The sequence below is a fragment of the Danio rerio genome, chromosome 25 (genome assembly GCF_049306965.1).
Source record: "Danio rerio strain Tuebingen ecotype United States chromosome 25, GRCz12tu, whole genome shotgun sequence".
Lineage (NCBI taxonomy): Eukaryota > Metazoa > Chordata > Actinopteri > Cypriniformes > Danionidae > Danio > Danio rerio.
This window is the reverse complement of record NC_133200.1, coordinates 23,422,535-23,447,148: the sequence shown is the minus strand read 5'-3', so window position 1 is coordinate 23,447,148 and position 24,614 is coordinate 23,422,535. Positions and strand designations below refer to the sequence as shown.

Sequence of the window (24,614 nt, the reverse complement as noted above, 5' to 3'; positions counted from 1 at the left end):
CATTCTTGAATAGATCTTTATTAACAAAATAGGTATTTTTAGCTTTCATTATGCGCATTTCATTTCTTAGAAACATTATAATGTGCAAGTTTAAAGATGCCTTCCAGTGTCTCAACTCGTCAGTTTTAGTCAGTTGAGTTTTATCATTGTGTTTGCTCGGTTTACTGTACTTACAGACCATTAAACTCGTGTTTACAGTGACCGACAAACAGAGGCTCCGCTTGAATCCCTCGCCTGCAGAAGCAAAGACAAATCGTGCAGTTTAGAAGCCGAAATGCAACAGAACTAGCAAGAAAAAAAAAAGGTTGGTGTTAATTTACTAGAACCTCTGTTAAGCTGCTTTGACACAATCTACATTGTAAAAGTGCTACAGAAATAAAGTTAAATTGAATTAAATTGATTTTATTTTATTATGACATGTATTTCCACTCATTTGAATTGTGTGATTTCAGCTTATTTTAGACTAAATGGAATTTAAGAGCCAAATTCTACCATTAAGAATTAAACCCTTTCATTGGAATTAACTTGTAAAAAAATGTTTGTGTACATACTAACTGTACCAACAATTTATTTTAAAACAAAGTATTGGTTTACATATTGACAAAATGATATTTTACCATTACCAAAATATATAGCTCTGGGGTTTTGCCGATTGTGCCAACACCTCAGCATAAATGGCTGTTACGCCTGTTATACAACGAATGAGCGGCGCGTGAGCAGCAAATACTTTTTTAAGTGTTCAATTTAATGACCGGCACTCGCACCGGGAGAAGAGCAACAGAGGAGTGGTTTGTATGGTTTTCTGAGGACACACAAAACTGCGTCAGTTTGCTTTTTAATTAAACTACATTGCTTTTACCAGCGCTGGTTTGCTTGAACATTGAGAATAACCTCTTTATTACGGGATTACCACTCCTGGAATAACACACCATAGAAATTTAAGTAAATCATGTCTTAAAGCATTTACTGGGGCACTTATGATTTTTACTGGGGCACGTGGCAAATTGAGAAAAGCTTTTCATCTGTTTGACAGTATAAATGCTGCAAATCCTCGCAACACATTCACATTTTTTCAAAATGTGCTGCATTTTCACACAGCACAAAATGTATTAAAATGGGCTGCATTTTCTCACAACACTTTCAAATATCATGGAACACAATGTAAATGTTTCAAGGGGACCCTAAAAATTGACGGACCCCACTCTTTCGGTTATGGTCAATTAGGCTAAAAAAATACAAAACTCAAGGAAATCAGGATGTAAAACAGACAAAAAAAACACCCTCTAAAACTGAAAATCCACACACATGTAAATGTTAAAATATAAATGTAAATGATATATATATATATATATATATATATATATATATATATATATATATATATATATTCCAGGGTCGCCACAGCGGAATGAACCACCAACTTATCCAGCATGTTTTTATGCAGCAGATGCCCTTCCAGCCGCAACCCATTTCATGGAAACATCCATCCACACACACACTCATTCACACACACTCATACACTATGGACTACCCAATTCGCCTGTACTGCATGCAGGGAGAACATGCAAACTCCACACAGAAACGCCAACTGACCCAGCCGGGGTTCGAACCAGCAACCTTCTTGCTGTGAGGTGACAGCATTACCTACTGCGCCACTGCGTCGCACCATATATATTAATGAATTACTATATATTAATTCATTTATTAATTTTCTTGTCGGCTTAGTCCTTTCATTAATCCAGGGTCGCCACAGCGGAATGAACCGCCAACTTATCCAGCAAGCTTTACGCAGCGGATGCCCTTCCAGCCGCAACCCATCTCTGGGAAACATCCACACACACATTCACACACACTCATACACTACGGTCAATTTAGCCTACCCAATTCACCTGTACCACATGTCTTTGGACTGTGGGGGAAACCGGAACACCCGGAGGAAAGCCACGCGAAGGCAGGGAGAACACGCAAACTCCTCACAGAAACACCAACTGAGCCAAGGTTTGAACCAGCGACCCAGCGACCTTCTTGCTGTTAGGCGACAGCACTACCTACTGCGCCGTTCGGTTGTTTTTGCACGGTTGTTTTTGTGAGGATTTGCAGCTTGTGGGCTGTCAAACAGATACTTTGTTTTGCTGCCGTTTTTGTAATTGCATGTGTTTTCTTGAATTGCAGCGTGTTAAGCTCTCTCAGCCACCGGACTTAACAACTCAAAGAGTCGAAAATGAGTATAAAAATTATAGAGTTGGTCTTACAGGCTTAATAACAGGACATTTGTCTAGTGTAGCACTAAAAATGTTGACAAATACATTTTATTCAATACCTTACAAGTTCGCAGCGAAACTCTTCCAGGCGAGGGAAGGCCAGATCTGCATTCAGAGTCTTTTCTTCATTGCTCCACAATCTCTCAGCAGCAGCACAAGCTCTTGGCCTTCCAAAAAACACAAACATCAAAATCTAGAATGATCTAAAACTATATTCTACTCATAGCATAATTAATATCCTTATCTGTGTGTGTTTTCATACCATAGACGTGGGTTTAGATTGGTGGCATCAACATATTCTCCCCACATGGCGACCTCTCCACCAATCACCAACTTTTTCTGCTCCTCTGTCCCTAAATCACAGGAATAAAATGCACAACTTGAACTAAATGCATGTTATTTAAAGGCCTAGTTCACATAAACTTGACAATGTGCTTGAAATGTACTTAACCTCAGACCATCAAAGATGAAGGTGACTATTTTGAATGGCAAAAAAATGGCAAAAGTCAAAACTGTTGCATCTAGAAATGTTCTTTTGTGTTCTACTAAAGAAAAAAAAAAGTCACCTACACCTTTAAAGACTTTAGGTTAAGTAAATAAAAAGCAGATTTTAATTTTTTTTTTTAACTATTCCTTTAAGGTTAAAAAATAGAGATATTCCCCACTACACCACAGTGCTCAGCATACAGTTAAAGTCAGAATTATTAGCCCCCCTTTGTTTTAATTTATTTCCTTTTTTTAATTATTTTTAAATTATGTTTAACAAAGCAAGTAAGTTTTCACAGTATGTCTAATAATATTTTTTTTCTTCTGGAAATCTTATTTGTTTTATTTTGGATAGAATAAAAGCAGTTTTTATTTTTTAAGCACCATTTTAAGGTTAAAATTATTAGCCCCTTTAAGTTATATATTTTTTCGATAGACAACAGAACAAACCATCGTTAATCAAAAACTTGCCTAATTACCCTAACCTGCCTAGTTAACCTAATTAACCTAGTTAAGCCTTTAAATGTCACTGTAAGCTGTATAGAAGTGTATTGAAAAATATCTAGTCAAATATTATTTACTGTCATCATGACAAAGATAAAATAAATTAGTTATTAGAAATGAGTTATTAAAACTATTACATTTAGAAATGTGTTAAAAAAATCTGCTCTCCTTTAAACAGTAATTGGGGGAGAAAATAAACAGTGAGGCTGATAATTCAAGGGGGCTTATAATTCTAAATTCAGCTGTATATAAGTACACCCCATTTTGAAAATGATTATTTGTATCCATTTCTTAGTGAAGATGGGTAATATATATTGGTGCATTTGAACAAAACAGATTTATTAAAAATATATATTTATTAAAATAATATTTTAGTCACAAAACGTCTTTAGAAATGGAACAATAATCCATTTAAATTCATGCAAAATATTGGAAAAAAAATTACAAACTACAACATTTAAAAAAATTGTATATATATTTCTGTTTCTCTTAATTTTTCCTCTTTTTAAAAATATAATTTAATATTTTCCCTAACATATAAATTTGAGCTACTAATTTTTGAAACATTATTGTGAGTTATTTTGTTAGATAAGCTCCAGATTTGGCTTCAGTACTGACTAAATTAATGCATATGCACATATATTATATTGTAAAGCTTCCTATAGAAAATATTAACTTAAAGGAGAGATCTGTGGGGGGGTGTACTTATATATGCAGAGCACTGTAAATAGTAACATTTAAAATGAATAAATAGAGCACTTTTGTTTCTTTGTACTAGAAACAACTTTCTTTGTATGGTTTCTTAATTCTAAAATTGCACAAGTTTTGCAAAAAACAACACTGAAAGCACAACAGCACTGCACTACAACAAACAAAAACCAAAGGAAGTCATTACAAAATTTATATAAGATTGATTAAGTACTAAACGGAGCAGTTAAAAGTAATTATAGTTCTTATAGCTGACTGACTAAAATATCTGATATACTTCAAGCTAATTTAAAAGACAAACATGTGAGCTTTTGAACAACATAATAATTGTTTGCAGTTGCTTTTCAGAATTCTGGAAACCAATAAAACAGGTAAAAGCTTTCAAACTCCTAATAGTCCCTGGTGATTATGTCATAGGTAGGGCTGTGGCTCTGAGAATCTGAAGCCAGTTCTAATCAAAAACAACACGGTCACTGTTTTTAAAGCAATCTACTGTGATACGAATTCAATGGTATGGTAAATTGCAAAATATTTGCAAACATGCACCATTATACGATGCTTTCTTATCGGATGTTTTCTCACTCTTCATTTTAATTGCAGGTTTATTTTTGTAATTCAGAAGACATAAGAGCATCACTTTCACATATTTTTCTAAAAATCACTCTGAAGCCCCATTCACACGGGGTGAAAAATAGGCAAAACAAAACCCATTTATTCCAATGGAGAGCAGCTGACGTCCAATGACAAGAGGGACAGTAATAATGTTTCTATCGTAATATGCAATTTAGACTTATGCGCAAAACTGGATTCCATTTCCATCCAATGAGTCTAAAGAACAAAATCTAAAAAGTTTAAACTACAGTAGCATCGCCTGCATTTTCAGCAAAAAACCCAACAGAGAGAAACTCAAACACAGTTGAGCACAGAAACATCATTGCCTGCTAGTGTTTCAAAAATGTTTAGATGAATAAATGTTTACAATACAGTGCCTTCACAGCATACCTGTCAACTCTCCCGTTTTTCCCAGGATTCTCCCGTATTTTACAGTTCTATCCCGCTGTCATCCCGTAAATGTATTTTCCTGTATTTTCAGTCTTTCTCTGAAGGGTGGTAAATAAACATTAAAGCACCAAGCCTCCCTATACACAACCCATACCGCCGAACCACCAGGGTCTGCCCCTTGCTCTTAAATGTGAGTCTGTTCTGTGCTTTCGCTTTGTTTAGGCATGAAAACACTTTGAAATAAATATAAAAACAGCGGGATTCCTTTCCTTTTCATTACAGTGCTGTCTCCCATTCATATGCAATCCTCAAAACAGTCATATATCGGTGCATGACTGTCAGACGCGCTTCACAGTGATTAACAGACGCTGTTTCCCAAACGGATTCTGTACACGCGATTTAAAGCGGAGCGAATAAATAATGTAATCAAATGAAAAAAATCTAAATAAATAAGAGATTCATTCGTTGCTCTGTAATCAGAATGTGTCATTTATACAGTGAAGAAATTACTAATGAGATTTGATAGCTTGATTCTATTTCATTATAATAGCTATTCATTTTAATAAGCTAAACTGTTTGCTAATTTATTTGCTGCTAGTCTATAGTATTTTTTTCTTTTGTAAAAAATAATAATAAAACATATTACTGACTATTTAACTGTTTATTCCCTTAAAACTAACTGTGGGATCCCTTATATGGTGGGCATATCCCATATTTTTACAATCCCAATGTTGACAGGTATGCTTTACAGAGGTCCAGTCACTAAAACCTTTCATTTAAATTGTCAGCCAGGTCTGGGTCATGTCTGTGAGTAACACCCTAGTCAATCGGTCTTGGGAGAACAACCCACCAGCCAGTGACAAGTCGGTGGCATTTTGCATGTGTTTCGTAAATTGCAACTTTTTGAAAAAAATAAAATAAAAATTAGGATGAAATGCAAGCAGGAAACAAGGTGGCACATGAACACATGCGAGACCTCAACCACAAGAAGCAGAGCTCGGTTTCCACTGTGGTGCTAATAACGGAACTCTTTGGAATGCAATACAAATGCGCCAGTCGTAGCCTATGTTATCGTTAGTGTAATGTTTCGCAGGTTCCTTATGTATGATATTTTCTTCGCTGAATAACATTCAATAATAAAATCTTTTTGGCAACATATTTATACTTGTTAATAGTAGTTTGCTGTCAATATGTGGCAATCAGATGGAGCCAGTCTCCCAGCCAGGTTCGTGTCCCGCTACATTTAAAGGTATGGTTCACCCAAAAATGAGATTTCTATCATGATATAACACCTTTCACTTGAGCCAAACCGGTTTGATTTTCTCTATTCTGCTAAACAAAAATTTCAACATCGGAGGCACAGACTTATATAGTAGCATTTTTTGTACTTATGGTAACAGGTTTTCAGCTTTCTTCAAAATGTCTTCTTTTGTGTTCAACAGAAGAATGAAAGTCATAAAGGTTTGGAACTAGTCGAAGATGAGTAAATAGTGAGTAAATAAGCAATTTTATCAACAATCCCTTTAAGGCAGGGATCACCAAACTTGTTTCTGGAGGGCCGGTGTCCTGCAGATTTTAGCTCCAACCCTAATCAAACACACCTGGACAAGCTAATCAAGGTCTTACTAGGTATACTTGAAACATCCAGGCAGGTGTGTTGAGGCAAGTTGGAGCTAAACACTGCAGGGACACCGGCCCTCCAGGACCGAAATTTGTGACCCTTGCTTTAAGGAATTACTCGGGTCAGCACGGTTTGAGTTTTATTTTCAAATAACAAAGGCGACTGAGTCACTTCATGTTTGAGTACAAATGCTTGAACCCATCAAGACCTCTATCATGGGGTACAGCAATCAATCAAAGGCAATGTATAAATCAGGCCAAAGTCACTAGTGGTGTAAATGGAGCTTGAGAAGAGCAGCATCTGGATGATTGCTTGCAGTACACAACTGCTAGTGAACACTATTTAGAAACTTATTTTTACATCTGATCAAAGAATTAACTTTGAGACTTTCATTTTTTAAGTATTGACCTCATTCTTCAATGCAAACGTGTGCTTATTTATCAAACTACCTGCTCTACAAACAGATGTGTTTAGGACTATACATAAACAGTAGAATAATGTAATGAGAAAATGTACACTTGCAGCATCAAGGAGCATAACAAACTGTTTTAACTCTTAAAAATCAATAAAACTGACTGAGACTGATCTCTCAAGCCAAAGAGATGCACCCACTCAGAGTATGTGAAGAATACAACGCAATCTCATGGTAATTCGTATGTTTTTTGCTTTAGTGGCTAATTCGTATGAATTTGTACAATCTAATTTGTACATCTTAGTCCAATTTGCTTATCACCCAATAACAATTGGGGTTAGGGGTGGGGTGGGTGCCACGCCTCTTTTTTAAAATCTTACATTTTCGTACGACTGAACTTGTATGAATTCGTACAAATTAGCCACTAAACTGACAAAACATAAAATACTTACATTTCCTCGTGAGATCCGGCTGGAAGAATAAGGTTAATATCAGGGCCGTAATTCTGTACTGACTATACTAAAACAAACAACCTAGAAATCTAGAACCAATCTGGGGTGCATTTCCCAATACCATCGTTAGCCAACTAAGGTCGCAAGTTCCGTCGTTACAAACAGATGTGTTGATTTGCTGTTTCCGAAATTCGTCGCTCCAACGAACATTTGCAAACTGCGTCGCAAACTTGAACACTCGCAGCTACAGCTCTGGAGCTGTAGTTTGAAACATAGTTCCTGGCTGTGTTCTATTCCCACTTATCCCCCTATGCCCTATTCATTTAGAACATTCTTACATTCAAAATTGGAATTATTATTAAAGTATGATTTTTCATTACTAATAAATAATACATTTTACATTTCATTTTATAATAAATAGCCTCATTATTTATTTATATGATTAATATGATTATAGAATACATGTTAGCTTTTGTAAGTTATGTGTTTTAGAAAAGAATATGTAATGTTCAACTTCTCAATAATATTAGTAAAGCAAACCCTAAGTTCCATTTACATATATTTCAATTAATATGGAAAGCGAGTGCATGTTATTAACAAGTCTAATATTGGATTTTATTTTAAATGCGTGTGTGTAAAACAGTATATTTTCCACAAAGAAGTTATGGGTTCTTTTCTAAAGAAGTAGTTACTCCACCCACTTTAGAGCATCATTAAGGGCATTTTTTGTTATAATTAATGTGGTTCCAGCGATGAATCTGCGACAGAGAAACTATGGGTAATGGGAAACACCCGTCACTACATCCTTCTTTTCCCAAACAATGCATCGTACTATGATAGTTCAGCCACGAGTTACATCGTTGTTTGGGAAACGCACCCCTGATTTGGTCCCCAAAAAAAAGAATTACATTCTCATGTAAGTTTTGATATCTAAGATATTTATCCCTAGTCTAACATGCTGCTTCACACACCGGAGAAATTCTGCGGCTGCACGGCGTAGGAGTTGCGCCAGTCCTGGCCGTAGGTGATGTGGTTGATGTACCAGGGGGCAGAGAGCAGAACCCTGTGCCCAGCCTTGGTCATCTTACTCAGTTCGGTCTGGTAAGTTTCACCCTTCCAGATCTCCAGAACCGTGCCCTGTGGAATCTGAGAGAGAGCGAACACACTGGGTCACATGCTTGACCAGACTGTTCTGTCATTAACAAAAAACGGGGATTTACAGTACACATTAATCGAGAATATTGGAGAGTAATGATAGGAAATTATTGGTACACGAGGTGGAAACGAGATTTTAAAAATGTAGTGAGCTAGACCCAATCTTAAAAAACCAACATGAGTAGCAGAAAGTCAACATTTAAAATAGTGGGACAAGGTTTTAATGTATAAAAGCAGTGTTTTTTTTTGTTTGTTTGCTTTATATCTTCTGAGTGGCAGAGGAAACTGCTTCTGTTAAATGTACATGTTTGACATGAGTTCAAAAGTCGACTCATGACTGACACCTTCTGGTAGAAAAGTGCTTTGCAATGATTCTGGATTTCAGGGCTAATAGAGCAACTTGTGGAATATTAGATCTTAAAAAATAGTTTAAATGTTAATTGGTTAGTGAATTTATTGTTGTTTATATGTTATTGTTAACTAAAGCTAAAATTAAATAAAGATGAACTAGAATAAAATGTAAATGTAACCATAAAAACTAAATACTTTAATGAAAATTAAAAATACTGCTTTGACAACTAAGTGAGAAGTCCTAAAATTTAAAGAAAGACTAAAATTAGAAAATTTAAATAAAAAATAAAATATAAAATGTTTTTAAAAATGTAAATAAACTTAAAATATAATAATAATAATAATAATTATTATTATTATTATTATTATTATTATTATTATTGTTGTTGTTGTTGTTATTATTATAATTTAAATTTAGCATTGGCAACTGATTAATACAAATTAAGCATTGAAATAACTTAAGCTATACAAAAATAAGAAAGCTCAGATGTCTAATATATATATAAGATATAAGGGATGTTAAATTTATTTGTTTCTTCGATGCACCGCATTGCAGACACAAACAATTTGGTATCAGTTAAGAAATAATCATAACTGGTTATGTACCGACGTCATTTCTGACATCATTTTTGGCAGTAGCTTACTATGGTGAGTGAGGAGACCGCAAGTAATTAAAATGTTTTGCTGGACAGTATTTCAACGACAGGAAAGAACATCAGAACCCAGCTAGGAAAAAATGAAAGCTAAATTTCTCTCTCTTAAAGGCCTCTTTGACCTGCTGACATGTTCGTGAGGTAATGTTTTATCTCCTTTCTCGCCTGTTACAACAATAAAGTTACTTGTGGATTCAGACTCAAGTGTGTCTGCAGAGTGAGTTTTCTCCATCGCATCGCCGTCTATAATTGATCAGCTCATTACCTCAGCCCTTTAACATTACACTGTTTGCTGAACAGCGCTAGAGCCGCACTAACCATTATAGCCAATTGGAGCCTTTCTGTTAAGCGCTTGACCAATCATAAGCATATATATATATATATATATATATATATATATATATATATATATATATATATATATATATATATATATATATATATATATATGCACACTGAATAAAAGTAGAAGTATAAATGCTTAAAAAGAGGAAATAAAAAATATCAAATTAATCAAAACTGCTTAAAATATTGTTATATATTGTAATATTGTTATGTGCACGAGATATTGACTTGAACCGAACGATGGCATGATAATCGTAACCAAAACTAAACCATGAGATCAGTGTAGGTTCACATCCCAATGTATATTTTTTCAGTGTAATTTTATCCAGTGTGTGTGTGTGTATAAATACAGTTAAAGTCAGAATTATTAGCCCCCCATTGATTTTTTTATTTTTTTTTTTTCCCAAATGATGTTTAACAGAGCAAGAAAATTTTCTAAGTATGTCTAATAATATTTTTTTCTTCTGGAGAAAATCTTATTTGTTTTATGTCGGCTAGAAAAAAAGCAGTTTTGAATTTTTTAAAAACCATTTTCAAAATTCTTAGCCTCTTTGAGCTAGATTTTTTTCGATAGTCTACAGAACAAACCATCGTTATACAATAACTTAATTACCCTAACCTGCCTAGTTAACCTAATTAACCTAGTTAAGCCTAGTTAAGTCTTGAAAAATATCTATTCAAATATTATTTACTGTCATCATGGCAAAGATAAAATAAATCAGTTATAAGAAATGAGTTATTAAAACTATTATGTTCAAAAATACGTTATTATATATTATATATATAAATATTTTAGCAGAACACACACATGCTTTGATGCTGGACAGAATAAAACCAAATTAGCACTACACTGAACCACAGCACTGCAGTCTTTTGTTAGTAATTTAACAGACACGCTCTGACCCCTGAAGGCTAAGGGCCGGACTCCATAGTATCGGGCCCAGTTCTGAGTGGGAATGGGCAGATCCAGGTAAAACGGGGCCGCCAAGATCACTTTTAACCCTGCTTTAGTGACCCGGCGCATCTCGCACAGGTAACATCCCTGCTTCCAGACCTCCACAACATACTGAGATCTGGGCTAGAAGAGAAGCACTCAGTCCCGTTAAAAACACATACACACACTTCCATCTTCAGGTCTGAGTTTTTGCTAATGCAGATTTTGACTTACTCGTTCATGGTAGTCAAACACGTCCTGCCAAACAATGGAGGTTTTGTTGAGAGCGGCCGTTATGTTCATTATGCTGAAAAACAGGAGGAAATATAGATAATATAAATGATAGAACATATACATAGTGTAAATAAGAGTGAACCGCAGATACAGTTGCTCAACAATGTTTATTATGCAGCAAATCTGGCAACATTCTTTTATTTTATGTATTAGCTATTACCACAAGATTAAACAAAGATCATTAGACAAAAAACTAAATATAAAGTAAAACTAAATAAAACTAAAATAACAATTAAAACAAACTTGTGACATACTTATATTAAAAAGTATGTATTATGTAATTTAAGTAGTATTTTACTCAAGTACTTTATTACTATAGTTTTAAAACTAAATTTGAATTCAAAATTAGAATACAAGTATACTAAATATATTAATATATTAAAGATATGCTGAAGTTGTGTGATTCCCTTGTCTGCCCATGTGCGAAAGTTAAGTGGCTTCTTGTTAGCTAGGAAATCAGGGTTATTCCAGATTGGGGTGTATTTAGATGGGTTATTCCAGATTGGGGTGTATTTTATATATACACATATTTAAATGAATGATCCAATATTTAACAGAAAAATCTGTTAAATCAAGAAAAGAGTCTAAAGGATCTCTGGAATGATAATAGACTGGAGACTGCAGTAATGACTTAAAATAAATAATGGAACTTATTATTTTGAATGTATTTAATATTTATCATTAATAATAATAATAATATTTACTATATGTTTGATTAAATAAAAATAGAGTATTTGAATAGTGGTGTATTTTGTTAATTGCTGTCATTAAAATCTGTTGTATCAACAGATATTAAGCAGACAGTCTACTAAGACTTAAATGTAAATTAATTGGCTTGTAGTTGCAACTTCAAGTCAACAAAATGTGCAATAGGGACCATCAAAATAAAGTCTTACCATTAAAATAAACCCACCCACATCCCAGGCCATCCCTCAAAAGACTTGTTTACAAAAACCTGTTTAAACTGCAGAGTATGCTAAAAAATATTAAAACATTACATATAAATGATGCATTAGTGCGTAGGGTTCTTGTCACAGTAACAGATAAAAGGATGCCAGATTTTGTCAAATTGTCAAGTTCTTTTTTCAAATAGTACCAATCAAGTCATTTCTGAAAGTCACATTTGTATATGCTGTTAAAAAATTCACAATTCCACTCACCTCTCCATATAGAATGACTCCAGTTTTGTAAAATCCCTCCCAAATCCCATCTTTTCCATAAACTTTCCTACACTGGGATTGGACTGCCTGTTTGAAAAAAAAAACATATGTCAAAATCAAAAGTACCACAGTTTTTGCTTATTACATGCGTATTACATTTGGTAAAAAAAAAAAAAGAAAAAAAAAAACATACCAGCAAGCAAAGCTGACCTCATCCCCTCCTAAATGAACATACGAGTCTGGAAAGACGAACTTCACCTCCTTCAGGAGACGCTCCATGAACCTATAGGTGGTGTCCACTGTTGGATCAACAGGACCGTACGTTCCAGAAGGCTTACTGCCTTTATAACAGGGGGTCAAGAGATCTGGCTGGCCTGAGAATTCGAAAGAAATGTATATAAAAACTTTACTATTCTTTAACATTACTATTATTATTAATCGTATTAATAAATATTGGTTCTAGAAATAGAAACTGTAAAAGTGATACTTTTGCATAAATTGCATACTTGTGCACTATTCTGCATCTTTTTTTGTTTTTGTATTTAAACAGTATAAGTAGTGCATTAACACAGAAAATGTAGAAAAATAATAAGTGCACTTTAAATATCCACATGATGCACTTATTCAACTGTTAAAAACAAGTGTGGAATGTTGGACACTTTGCGTACTCAATGATCGCTAGTTGTGCTCATGCAGCGGAAGGGGTGGAGCTATCGCGCTCCTCCCGATGGTGAATACACTACGACACTATTTAGTAGTTTGGACATTTTTTTCTCTTATTATCTGGCAACCCTTAAATGTCGCCTGGGAAACTATTTAGTGTTGCATTTGAGACGTGCATAGTGTGTCATTAGAGACAAAACAGTAGGTTTGGGCTTAGTGATAAATGATATATTAAGTTTGTACATTTATATCTTAAAGACAAGTGTGTGTGTGTTTGTGTGTGTACCTTTTCCCCATGATTGAGTGTGTCCAGGTGAGTCAAACTCCGGCACGACTCTAATACCCCTCATCCTGGCATGTTCAATCACTCTCATCACATCTGACTGTGTGTAGATATGAGTAAATGGATGAAAAGCTCCCTACAGAAAAAAAAACATACACCAGTGTCAACTATAACTAAAATTATTAATTAATAAATAAATCACATGGTTTCCTCTACATTCATTCTTCCACGCTGGGGCGCAACACCATCTGATCCCACCACGGCTAGATTACAGCTTTTCATTCAAAACATTCAGTCGTGTTTTTTAATAGCGGATGATAATTGCACCAAAACATATTAAAAGGTAAGTGAATTATAACAGCACAAACTTTTCTGTAACTGTAGTAGTGCTATGCGTCATTTGTTTAACCCTTTAAAGTTACGTGCTGACTGACTGACTGACAGGTGCATGATGCGTGAGGCCAGCAAAACACGACGTATAGCCATTTCACTTTACTTCAGGACGCATTAATACATTCATAAATATTCCTAGCAAATCTAATAAATGTTGGAGATATACTTGTTACATAAATGTACTAAATCACACTTCAGCAGCCTTTATTTGAGAGCCCACAAGAAGATCTGCACTTGAGCAGCGTATATTTGAGGGTGTGCAAGCAGTTTTGTGCACAAGCAGAGGAAATTGGCATGCAAGCAAAGAAATTTGCATGCTCGTAGGCTCATAAATGCGATCTCGACTTGTAATGCTGCGCTCACGACATTTGTCATTGAAATAACGCCACAGGAAAAAATCCTAGAGGAAACACTGTATCATAACCAGAATAAGTCCAAACAAGCTATAAATAGTAAAAGGTACTCTTATGCATGCAAAAAAAAAAAACATAAATTCTTTTTATCTAATTTTTTATCTGAACAAATGAAAAAAGTGTGTCTGCCAAATAATAATATAACAAAATATTTATTTTTACATACATACAACTACATTATAACAATTAGCATGTTGTTAGCATCACTATGCTAGTAACTTAGCATGAGCTCAATGAAACTTCTATGTTTTTTAAAAAATAGGTCATAATAGGTTCTTTAGATTGCAAAAAAAAATCTCTTTGTTTTATAAAAAATTTGTTGACACTATGAAAAAAGGTCCACTAAAGAACTTTTCACAAAAATAAATAAATAAATAAATAAATAAATAAATGGCATCACTTGTTTAGTTTTTCCTGGCAAATGTATTTAAACCTACAAAAAGGCCTGACATGTACATAAATAATGATAATTAATAAATGAATTAAAATGTATTTAATTTTACTAAAATTTATTTAAAAAAGAGGGGGGGGGGGATAAAATAACAAAATTTGAAAAATGAATATTTTTATCCATTTCTCAAGGAATGTTTGTTAATAGATGTCAACTTTTGGTATAACATTGCAAACAACACAAGCTTCATTTGAAGTATCAAGTTACCTAAAGCTCAATTTTGATCACTACCATAAACAACAGCATTTAATCTGAACTACAAAGTTTTACTGCAGTACTTCTGTAACACCTACAAGTTTTTGATACACAAAATCTATATATAGTGGTGTGGCTGAACAGCAGTTTTAAAAATGTGGAGTACTTATTCTTACGCTGCATTCACACCAGACACAGATGAAGCGTCTAGCATGAGTGATTTACATGTAAAGTCAATGCAAAGACGTGAATAAACATCCTGTGGCGTGAGTTGAGCGTTTTGGAAATTCAAGCTTCAGCGAACATTCGCACCACGCTAACCAATCAGGAGCTTGCTCTTGTAGGGGCGTGATTATGACGTAGTGCCTGTTGTTGGTGTTCCGAGAGGAAATCCTCTTCCTGACAGCGGACAAGTTCATCAAACTGGAATTGGCTCAGTCTGAAGTACCGCTGTAAGAATATATTGGACTAGTGGACTCAGCGCCGAATGAATATATGCTGTTTTTCAGCCTTCCTAAAGCACATAAGCACAGCTATTCTTCCAATAAAATCAATGTTAGCCATTTAGCAACAAAGCTAGAGTCACCGGGCAGACAGAAGCCATGCCCATGACGTAAATTGTGACGCGTCCATTTACACGCAAATAGCGCAAATTATTCATGCCGTGTCTGATGTAAACACAGCATTAAAGCACAATTTATGTGTGGTGATTTTACAGCCTTTTGTATTGTACCTTTTTACTGAGGTCAGGAAAAGTTCGGCTCTGATACGGAAAGGAAGGGTCGTCCACAATGTGCCAGTGGAAGACATTAAATTTACTATATGCCATGGCATCCTAGGAAAAATAAAAAGGTAATTCAATGCAATTTACACTATTGTTCAAAAGTTTAGAATCTTAATTTTTTACTTTTACTTAGCAAAGATTAAAGCATTAAAGTTATTTATAGTACAGCAGGTCACTCTTATGTTCATCAAAGAATCATGAAAAACATAAAGTAACGATGCTGAAAATACAGCTTTGTATCATAGGAAAAATACAAACAAACAAACAAACTAGTAAATAAATAAAAAGATATATAAATAAAATAAACAAATAAAACAAATACATAATAAAATAGACATAAAAATAAATACAATAAAATATATAAATCAAGATAAATCAATAAAACAAACATAAATTAAATAAATAAAGGTAAAGACAAATAAACATAAATAAAAATACATAAAAATAAACATAAAATAAACTAAATAAATAAAAATAAATAAATACATAAATAAATAAATAATATTAAAATAAATAACATAAAAATAAATTAAATAAATATAAATAAACATACATAAATAAAAAAATACATTAAAAATAAACATAAAAATAAATCAAACATAAGTAAAAATAAAAACAAATATATAAATAAACATAAAAATTATATAAATAAACCAATAAATAATAGATATTTAAACACACACATACATTTACATAAATACTAAATTTCAAGAAAATATAAATTAAAAAATCCCAAAATATTATAATACAGTGTGAATTGTTAATTTAAATATGTTTTAATATTTATACCCACAGTAAATACATACCAAGGTCTTCAAGATAGCATGGAGGGGTAAATAATGCCTAGAAGTGTCCAACAAAAGTCCTCGAAATGCAAAACGTGGGAAGTCTACGATCTCCGTCTTGTTGACAAAATACTGCATGAAGAGAGTAAACGAACATATTGAAAACAACACTGTTTACTACAGCCATGTGACTAAACACCATCATAAAATACTCACAGCGCCATAATCATCGCGGTACACAAGCTGACTGAAGGACTCCAGACCTGAAGTTGAAAAAGACACAAATATTTCATTTAAATTTAATGCTTTAGGTTATTTAAACGAATAATTAAACCCAATTTAAAAAGTAAGTACCTCTCAAAGCGCCCCATACAGTCACTGATCTCAGCACAGCCTGGCCCTCTGACACACTCAGGTTATCTGAAACAATAAATCATCATTAGAACGTCAAAAGAAGGATTCAAGCAAGATAATTTTTAACAAAGTCATAAACTTTTTCTTGCTGTTTTGATCTATAAGAGATCATCAAAACATTCAGCAAATTTGACAAACCTAAATTTCCAGCTTAATATAACCAAAATTACTAAAGTACAACAATGGTCAACTTGACTGCTTTTACTTTGTGATGCCACACAAGAAAATACATAGAAAAATTTAGTTTTTTCTGCACTCCAAACAAGAAACAAGAAAAAAAAAAAAAAAAAAACCATTAAGGGCTCTATTTTAATGATCTAGGCGCAAGTCTAAAGCGCACGGCGCAAAAACATGAATGGTATGTCTGAATCCTGGTGCATGGTCTAACAGGATTGTGCTTATTCTCTAAATGAGTGTTTAGAGCATAACATGCATTAAACCAATCAGAGTCTCATCTCCCATTCCCTTTAAAAGTCAGTTACGTCACACCATGGCGCATTTGCTATTAACATAGTAGACTGTGTAAGAGGAAAAACTGAACACTTTACTAGCGAGAAATCAGTTAAACAGACCATCTGCAGCATGAGGATAAAGAATTAGCCTCCTCCATTTTGCCACTTTACTTTACTTTTACTCTTTACTCCTTTACTTTCGTGGATAAGGAAATGATGTTATACGCAATCCACTGAAGATATCCATTAGCCTACTTATTTAATTTAGTTTATTAAGCTCAAAGTTTTGGTTCAAAACTATATCTAAATTCAGTTCTAATTTCCAGCAAACGAATAAATGAACAATAATAACAAACTGTGGTAAAAAAACTGATATATATATATATAGATTAGGGATGTGCGGAGCAGCCGGTATTTGTATTTGTATTTGTTGAGGGGGAAAAGTATTTGTATTTGTATTTGTATTAGAGTAAAATTCAAAATGGCGCAAAAATATATATTTTTTTCTATTACATTTCTAATTTACGTTATAGTGAAAGTATTGTTTAATTATACCCATTATATAAATTATAGACATGCAATATTGGCTGTTGTTTTTGAACATGTGACAAGAAATGTCATTGAAAAGAAAATAACATAGAAGCCATTATCTCATCCATGGTTAAACCAACAACTAATAAAATACCATTGTGAATATTATGAACCCCACCACCACCATTCTTGTTGAAGGACACTGAATAGACAGAATAAAAACAAATAATATTTAAAAAAAACTGTACTTCTTCTAAAAGAACTTTTTTCCAATGCACAGAATTCCAAAAACTAAAATTAACTAAATAAATCTAAATAAAACCCTGCCTGGGAGATCTGGCAGAACAAAAGTATTCTATATAATACTAAAAGATACAGCCCTGCTATTGTCATCTGGCAGAATATGGCTGTGTTGATGGTTTGGTGCTTGTGGAGGATTTAGCAGAACATAGCTGTGCTGATTGAGGGGATTGATGCTTGTGGGGGGTTCACAGACAGTATCAGGAGAGGATGCTTTTAGTGCATGTGATAATACATTACATAGAAGGTTGCGCGGTGGCACAGTGAGTAGCACTGTCGCCTCACAGCAAGAAGGTTGCTGGTTCGAGCCTCGACTGGGTTCTCCCTATGTTGGCGTGGGTTTCCTCCGGGTGCTCCGGTTTCCCCCACAGTCCAAACACATGCAATACAGGTGAATTGGGTAAGCTAAATTGTCCCTATTTTATGTGTGCGAAAGAGAGTGTATGGATGTTTCCTAGTGCTGGGTAGCAGCTGGAAGGGCAGCCACTGCGTAAAACATATGCTGGATAAATTGGTGGTTCATTCCACCGTGGCAACCCCAGATTGATAAAGGTTCTAAGCCGAAAAGAAAATGAATGATTATGCATAGAAGATGTTGACAGATGTTTAATATCTCTGCCTCTGCTGATTTCACTTTTGTAAACATTATACAGTATCACTTTGTTTTATCTGCAGCACCACTGACTGTAAAATGCTTCCACAAAGAGCATGAAGTTTTATTTTTTTTACTGGTGGAGGACTAAGAAATGGCTCAGCAGCAGTCTCACTCTTTTTCATGGTGCCCAAATGTATTTGAGGAGTTTCAAGTTAATAAAAAGTGACGGGAAGCTATGCTAAGGTTAACTAGCCTATAGCATATATCTTGCTGTCTGCAAAAGACAGTTATTTAGACGTACCATATAACTCCCATAAGGGCATACTATTCGACACAACTGCACAAGCATCGTTTTAACCTTTATAAACGAAAGTTAATGTTACTCTGTCAACAGTCTATTGTCTAAATTACCGCGCTAACAGAGCTAACGTTGCGTAAACAGAGAGCACCCGATTGCAAACTTCAAAAATGCAGCGTAATGGAAAATCCCGAACAAACTCCGCTACAAGTTTATAAACTGCATCTGGAACCCAATTAAGGTACAAAATAGTGATGCAGAGAAGTATTTTTTTCGCTCAGTTGAGCCTTCTCTGTCTGCTGCTGTGGAGAAGCGTGTGCCAGAGACCTTTTACCTCCGCCCCGCCCTCCGTGTCTCTCTCTCTCTCTCATTTTCACATTTTAGGTGCTTTATTGGCATGACAAATAACTGTACATTCGTATTGCCAAAGCAGTGCAGCGTCGCTGCGTACAGACAAGGTGCTCTCTCTCTCTCTCTCTCTCTCTCCCTCCGTCCGTCCGTCTCTCTCTCTCTCTCTCTCTCTCTCTCTCTCTCTCTCTCTCTCTCTCTCTCTCTCTCTCTCTCTCTCTCACTCACTCACTCACGCACTGTGGTCTCAGGAGGAAACGCTGCTTTTTGATATAATGCTTTTCTTGCTCCCGAATACAAATAATTTTTCAAGTATTTGTTCGAAATAAGTATTCGTAAAAACACGCTATTCGTGCCTTTCCGAATACCGTATTCGGGTTCGGCTCCACCCTTAATATACTGTAGATATATCCAAACACACAACCTATTTGTGTGCCTGGTAGAGGTTTTAATATTTATGTAGAAAATAATAATTTAATTATTTAATTCTTTATTTTTTCACATGTAAAGATATTTGTGTTTTGCTGTACATCCTGTGTGTATTAAGAAATGTATAAGCGTTTTGGACCTGCATAGTGGCATAACGCAGTCTGTGCTGGACTTTAGAGCGGGTTTTATTTGGTCAATTGGGACCAAAATGGATTTCAGTTCATCAAAATAGCAAGCGCCAACAATGTGCCTTAACACACCTCCTTTTTAGACTGAAACACCCATGAGTCCACAAAGTGGTGCAAATAGATTTTCGATTTAAACAACGTGGTGCAAAATGTGAAAATTAGGGTTGGGCTGATTTAAAAATAGCAAATGTGCCAAACACATCTTGCGCTGGTTTTATGATAGGACCCTAAATATTGTCTAATGGCTTGCGTTTGACATCATCTGGCACTTTCAGGGACGACTCAAACCCCAACCCTAGAAATAAGGTTCACTGATTTTGATGACAGCCTTTCCACAGGTTAATAGTAAGCTAATGTAATGTTAATTGCATAATGCAAATCTTGCATTCATGCTAACAATCAAATTATCAAATATATATAATATATTTCAATTCAAATATAAAAACGTATATTTTGTTATATCAGGGCACAAATCTGTATAATGACAGGTATTACAAGAAGGAGGTGAAATATGAGAACATTGCTGATGTCCTCATTTCTCGAAAAGCTTATGAATCAAACTGATGACTTTTTCAGAAAGTAAAAGTGTACACAGTTTATTGCATTGGTTCAGTTTAGGGGTAGGGCTGGGTGAGGGCAATACAAAATACAGTTTGTACTGTATAAACAAAAACAATGGAAACTAATGTCCCCACATTTCACAAAAACAAATAATTGTTTGTTAATTTCTAGTTATAATTTAGGTCTCCTACAGATTTTAGGGCCTTGAAGAACCTCTATTGTGTACAGTTGTCCTGTCACTGCTCAGAGTACACTTGTTTACGTTCTTGTTTATGTTAGATTTAAAGGAACACTCCACTTTTTTTGCAAATGGGCTTACTTTACAAGTGTTCATGTTCTGTTGGTTTTCATACACTATGTAGCTATAGAAGAGTCAAGCTTTAAATAGAAAAAAATATCGAAACTCTTCATTTTATTTTTTTATTTTATTTAATTTAATTTTTATTTTTTTTTTGCAAGATGCTAAAGGTCTAATCTGATTCAATGATCTTCACTAAGCTAAGCTAAAAGTGCTCGTATCAGATCTAAAGGTCAGCTGAATGGATTCAAAAATGTTCAAACTCAACTGTTTAACTCTAGGGAAGTTGTACAATGAGTCCATTTTTAAAACCGAAAAGAAAAATTTTGTGTTTCTTCAACTGTGACAGCTTCAAGAAACAAACACATCAAAGTGAGCCGGGTGTAAAAACATTATGACATTGCCAGGAAGTACTCACAGCTTTCATCTGAATCTTCGTCAGGGTAACCGTCACATCCTCTGGTTTTGACACTCACTGACAGAACGAAGGCTTTTGGCTCCAACCACATGTCATGAAGTGCATCTGTCAAAAATAATGATATAACAAAACACATAAGGCTATTTTATATTGAAATTTGCTTTTGGGAAATATTTGAATGTCCAATCTATAAGAACTTAAAAGGCCTTTTATAAATGTGTAATAATATCCCAGTGTTTCAAACAGATAAATATAAAAAATAATTACAATAGTATACAAATACAAATAAACATATAAAATAGCAAATAATGTAACTATTTTTGGCATATAAATTACTTTTATACTGAATGGTACTTAATTAGGGATGCTCTGTAGGGATTTTTGTGTGTTTTTTTTTTTCTTGTACTGTTATTATTATTTACCTTCTATCGCCCTGGCATTAAATTGTTTGTTCAATTGAACATAACTAAGGCAACTACTTTTTGGGGGACTAACTCAATATTGTAACGCATTACTTTCAAAAGTAACTTTCCCCAACTAGGTTTATCATTATCATCTAGCCCAGTGCTTCTCAAACTGTTGTATGTGTACCACTAGTGGTACGCAGGCTTTTTTCTAGTGGTACGCGGAGGAATCACTGAATAATTAAAGTAAAAAAAAAATCTTTTTAACACACTTTTAATGCATACGATAACACAGATGTGATCGGTAAATTGATTTTAATAGGCGAAACCTTTTAATTTATATAACATTTTTTAATGTTTGTTTTGTATTCTAATATTTGAAGCTTATTTTCTTCGCATATTTGTAATGGTTGTTGGGGGCGTATGCCATATTTTTATATCCCAAGGTTGACAGCTATAGTTTAATCCCTTTTCTGACACATTCAAAGCCTACTCTAACGCGCAGTATGCATATCTAATCTCTAATTTAAATATGTAAATATATAATATATATTTAAAATACAAGTAATGTTTAGATTTCAAAGATATTCAAATAAGTCATATATATACATGTACCATATATTTCGAAATGTATCAAAAAGAGTTTATAAATGAATATAATGATATTTATGAGTTCCAAGGAACATTTCCAGGTTTTGATGAATAGGCTACTATATGTTAATACTTTACATTTAAGCACAGCAGTTTTTTGTTTAGTTTAAGAACAGTGCCATTTTTAATCAACTTTCAAAAGCACAAGTTGATGTTTTATTTATTTTTAATGTTTTAGTTAATTTTCAAACTATTAATATTGCTAAAAGTGGCTGACAATAATAAATATTCATAAAAATAGAAATTAATCTGCCACGTTTTTGAACTGTGCAGAGCTGTAGCTGCTTAATTAAGCCTATACGCTATAGAATTTCAATACTGGTCATTATGGTGCTACTTGGGAATTTTTTTGCTGAGGTGGTACTTGGTGGAAAAAAGTTTGAGAACCACTGACCTAGCCTATATAAATGACAATAATAAAACATTGTTACTTTTAAAAATGTACACTTAGTAACACAACTGGTTAACATTTTTTGGGGGGTGAGTAACTAAATATTGTAATGGACTACTTTCAGAAATAACTTTCCCCAAGATATTATATTATAATCATATAGTCCATATAAATAATAATAATAATATATTGTAAGGACAATTATAAAAAACGTTTTGATCCACTTCAAATCTTGACTACTGTATACACTCACCAGCACACTTATTAGGTAATCAGCCTATCACATGACACAGCAACTCAATGCATATAGCAGTTCAAACCAAGCATCAGAATGGGGAAGAATGTGTGTAGCATGGTTGTTGGTGCCAGATGGGCTGGTCTGGGTATTTCAGAAACTGCTGATCTACTGGGATTTTCTCTTCAGACAATGGTCTGAAAATATCCAAATCCAGTGAGCGGGTCAGGTTATAGTAATAGTGTGGGGGATATTTTCTTGGGCACACTTTGGACCCATTAATACAAATTGACAAAATGTCAATATCAGTGGCGTAGCGGACGGGCCCGCAGGGCACGCACCGCGGGGGGGCCCCGCGTAATTAGGGGGCCCCGCGTCGTCGCGATTTTCAAAAAACTGTTGGGAACAACTGTGGTCGGAACCAAAGTTCACAGGTCTGTGTTCTCTGAACACCTCTAAAGCGGTGGACTACTTCATTCTGATTGCTTGCCGCCAATGTTGCCAACTTAGCGACTTTGTCACTAGATTTAGCGACTTTTCAGACCCCCCTAGCGACAAATCTAGCGACTTTTTTGTGTGTTATTGGAGATTTTTTTAGACTGTCATTTGTCCATACTGTACCGTCCCTACTCTTCTCAACGAGCTGCGTGTGATGCCGCCGGCCCCTCCCCCGCCTCACAGCACTGACAGGCGGCCCAGTCAGTCCTCTACAGCAGCCTCTCCCACCTGCAGCCCGAGAGCAGATCACCCCTCTGCGTACCGACGACAAATGATTTAGCACAGGCAGTGTGAAGGTATTTCGCTTGTACAGTCAAACCGATCTACTTCTACTTTATTTTAACAATTTAATTGGACCGTTTATTCTTTTCTTGTTCACAATCACAGATATTTTAGTGACAGTTTCTGAACTTGTCTGAGTTTATTTCATATGAGAGATTACTGCACATTCACTAACGTTACACATCTATAATGATATACTGTATTCAAACAGCAATAAATTTAGTTAAATAAACATGCTTATATGTAGTGCAATTATAAATACCCCTTTATTAACCATAGGCTGTTAAACAGAAACGGTAGAACGTGATGACGTCAGTGATATGCAAATTGACGTATGACGTATCCAACCCCCCCCCCCCCCTTCATCAGGGGGCCCCGTCAGCGATCCCTGCAGGGGGGCCTCCGCATTTTGCGCTACGCCACTGGTCAATATGGACCAGAATCTCTAAGGAATATTTCCAGTACCTTGTTGAATCCATGCCACGAATGATTAAGGCAGTTCTGAAGGCAAAAGGGGGTCCAACCCGGTAGTAACGTTAGTAAGCACCTGAGAAAGTGGCCGGTGAGTATATTTAGGTATGTTAAAGTCTTGTTTACTACACGGAAGTACATCTGTTTGTTTATTTTTTTATTCCACAAAACAAGACTAACCTTTAGTAAAGTCGGGGAATATGATGGAGAAGTATCTTTTGAAGGCAGTGTCCAGCACGGAGCATCCCGCCTGTGCAGCGGAGTCCTGGCTGTATGTGAAAGTGAAGAGCTGCGGGCTCAGCCCGGAGCTTTCAGCAGACTGTTGGATCTCCTGAGGCAACGGCCAAACTCCACACACCCGCTCCACAAACTGACTGACAAACACAACTGACAGCAGGCAGCAGCAGAAACGAGGAGACTTTGCGATCCTGGCCATGTTACGGGGACTGTAGCCGTGTTTCTGCGTGTTGTCGGACAGCAGGTTCAAGCGGCACAATGAAAACTGAAAATGCGCTGAAACTGTAAAAAACGCGCATCATATGACT

General features: G+C 35.0%; 1 protein-coding gene across 2 annotated transcripts; it reads right to left on the bottom strand.

Annotated features, from left to right (window-relative positions):
• hexa (hexosaminidase A (alpha polypeptide)) lies at positions 1–24,614 on the bottom strand. 2 transcript variants are annotated; one of them, NM_001017763.1, is given in 14 exon segments: positions 1–234; positions 2,321–2,428; positions 2,524–2,614; positions 8,418–8,592; positions 11,119–11,191; positions 12,339–12,425; positions 12,532–12,712; positions 13,288–13,420; positions 15,470–15,571; positions 16,327–16,437; positions 16,522–16,568; positions 16,660–16,725; positions 21,138–21,242; positions 24,250–24,614. In NM_001017763.1, coding segments are annotated over 14 exon segments (1,599 nt in total). In that variant the 5' UTR covers positions 24,506–24,614; the 3' UTR covers positions 1–170.

Coding starts and splice junctions, on each gene's coding strand:
- hexa (XM_021470488.2), bottom strand. CDS start 24,505: ATGGCCAGGATCGCAAAGTCTCCTCGTTTCTGCTGCTGCCTGCTGTCA. Junction 16,726..21,137: donor CGAAGATTCAGATGAAAGCT/GTGAGTACTTCC, acceptor TTATTGTTTCAG/ATAACCTGAGTGTGTCAGAG. Junction 15,572..16,326: donor ATGCTATCTTGAAGACCTTG/GTATGTATTTAC, acceptor TATTTTTCCTAG/GATGCCATGGCATATAGTAA.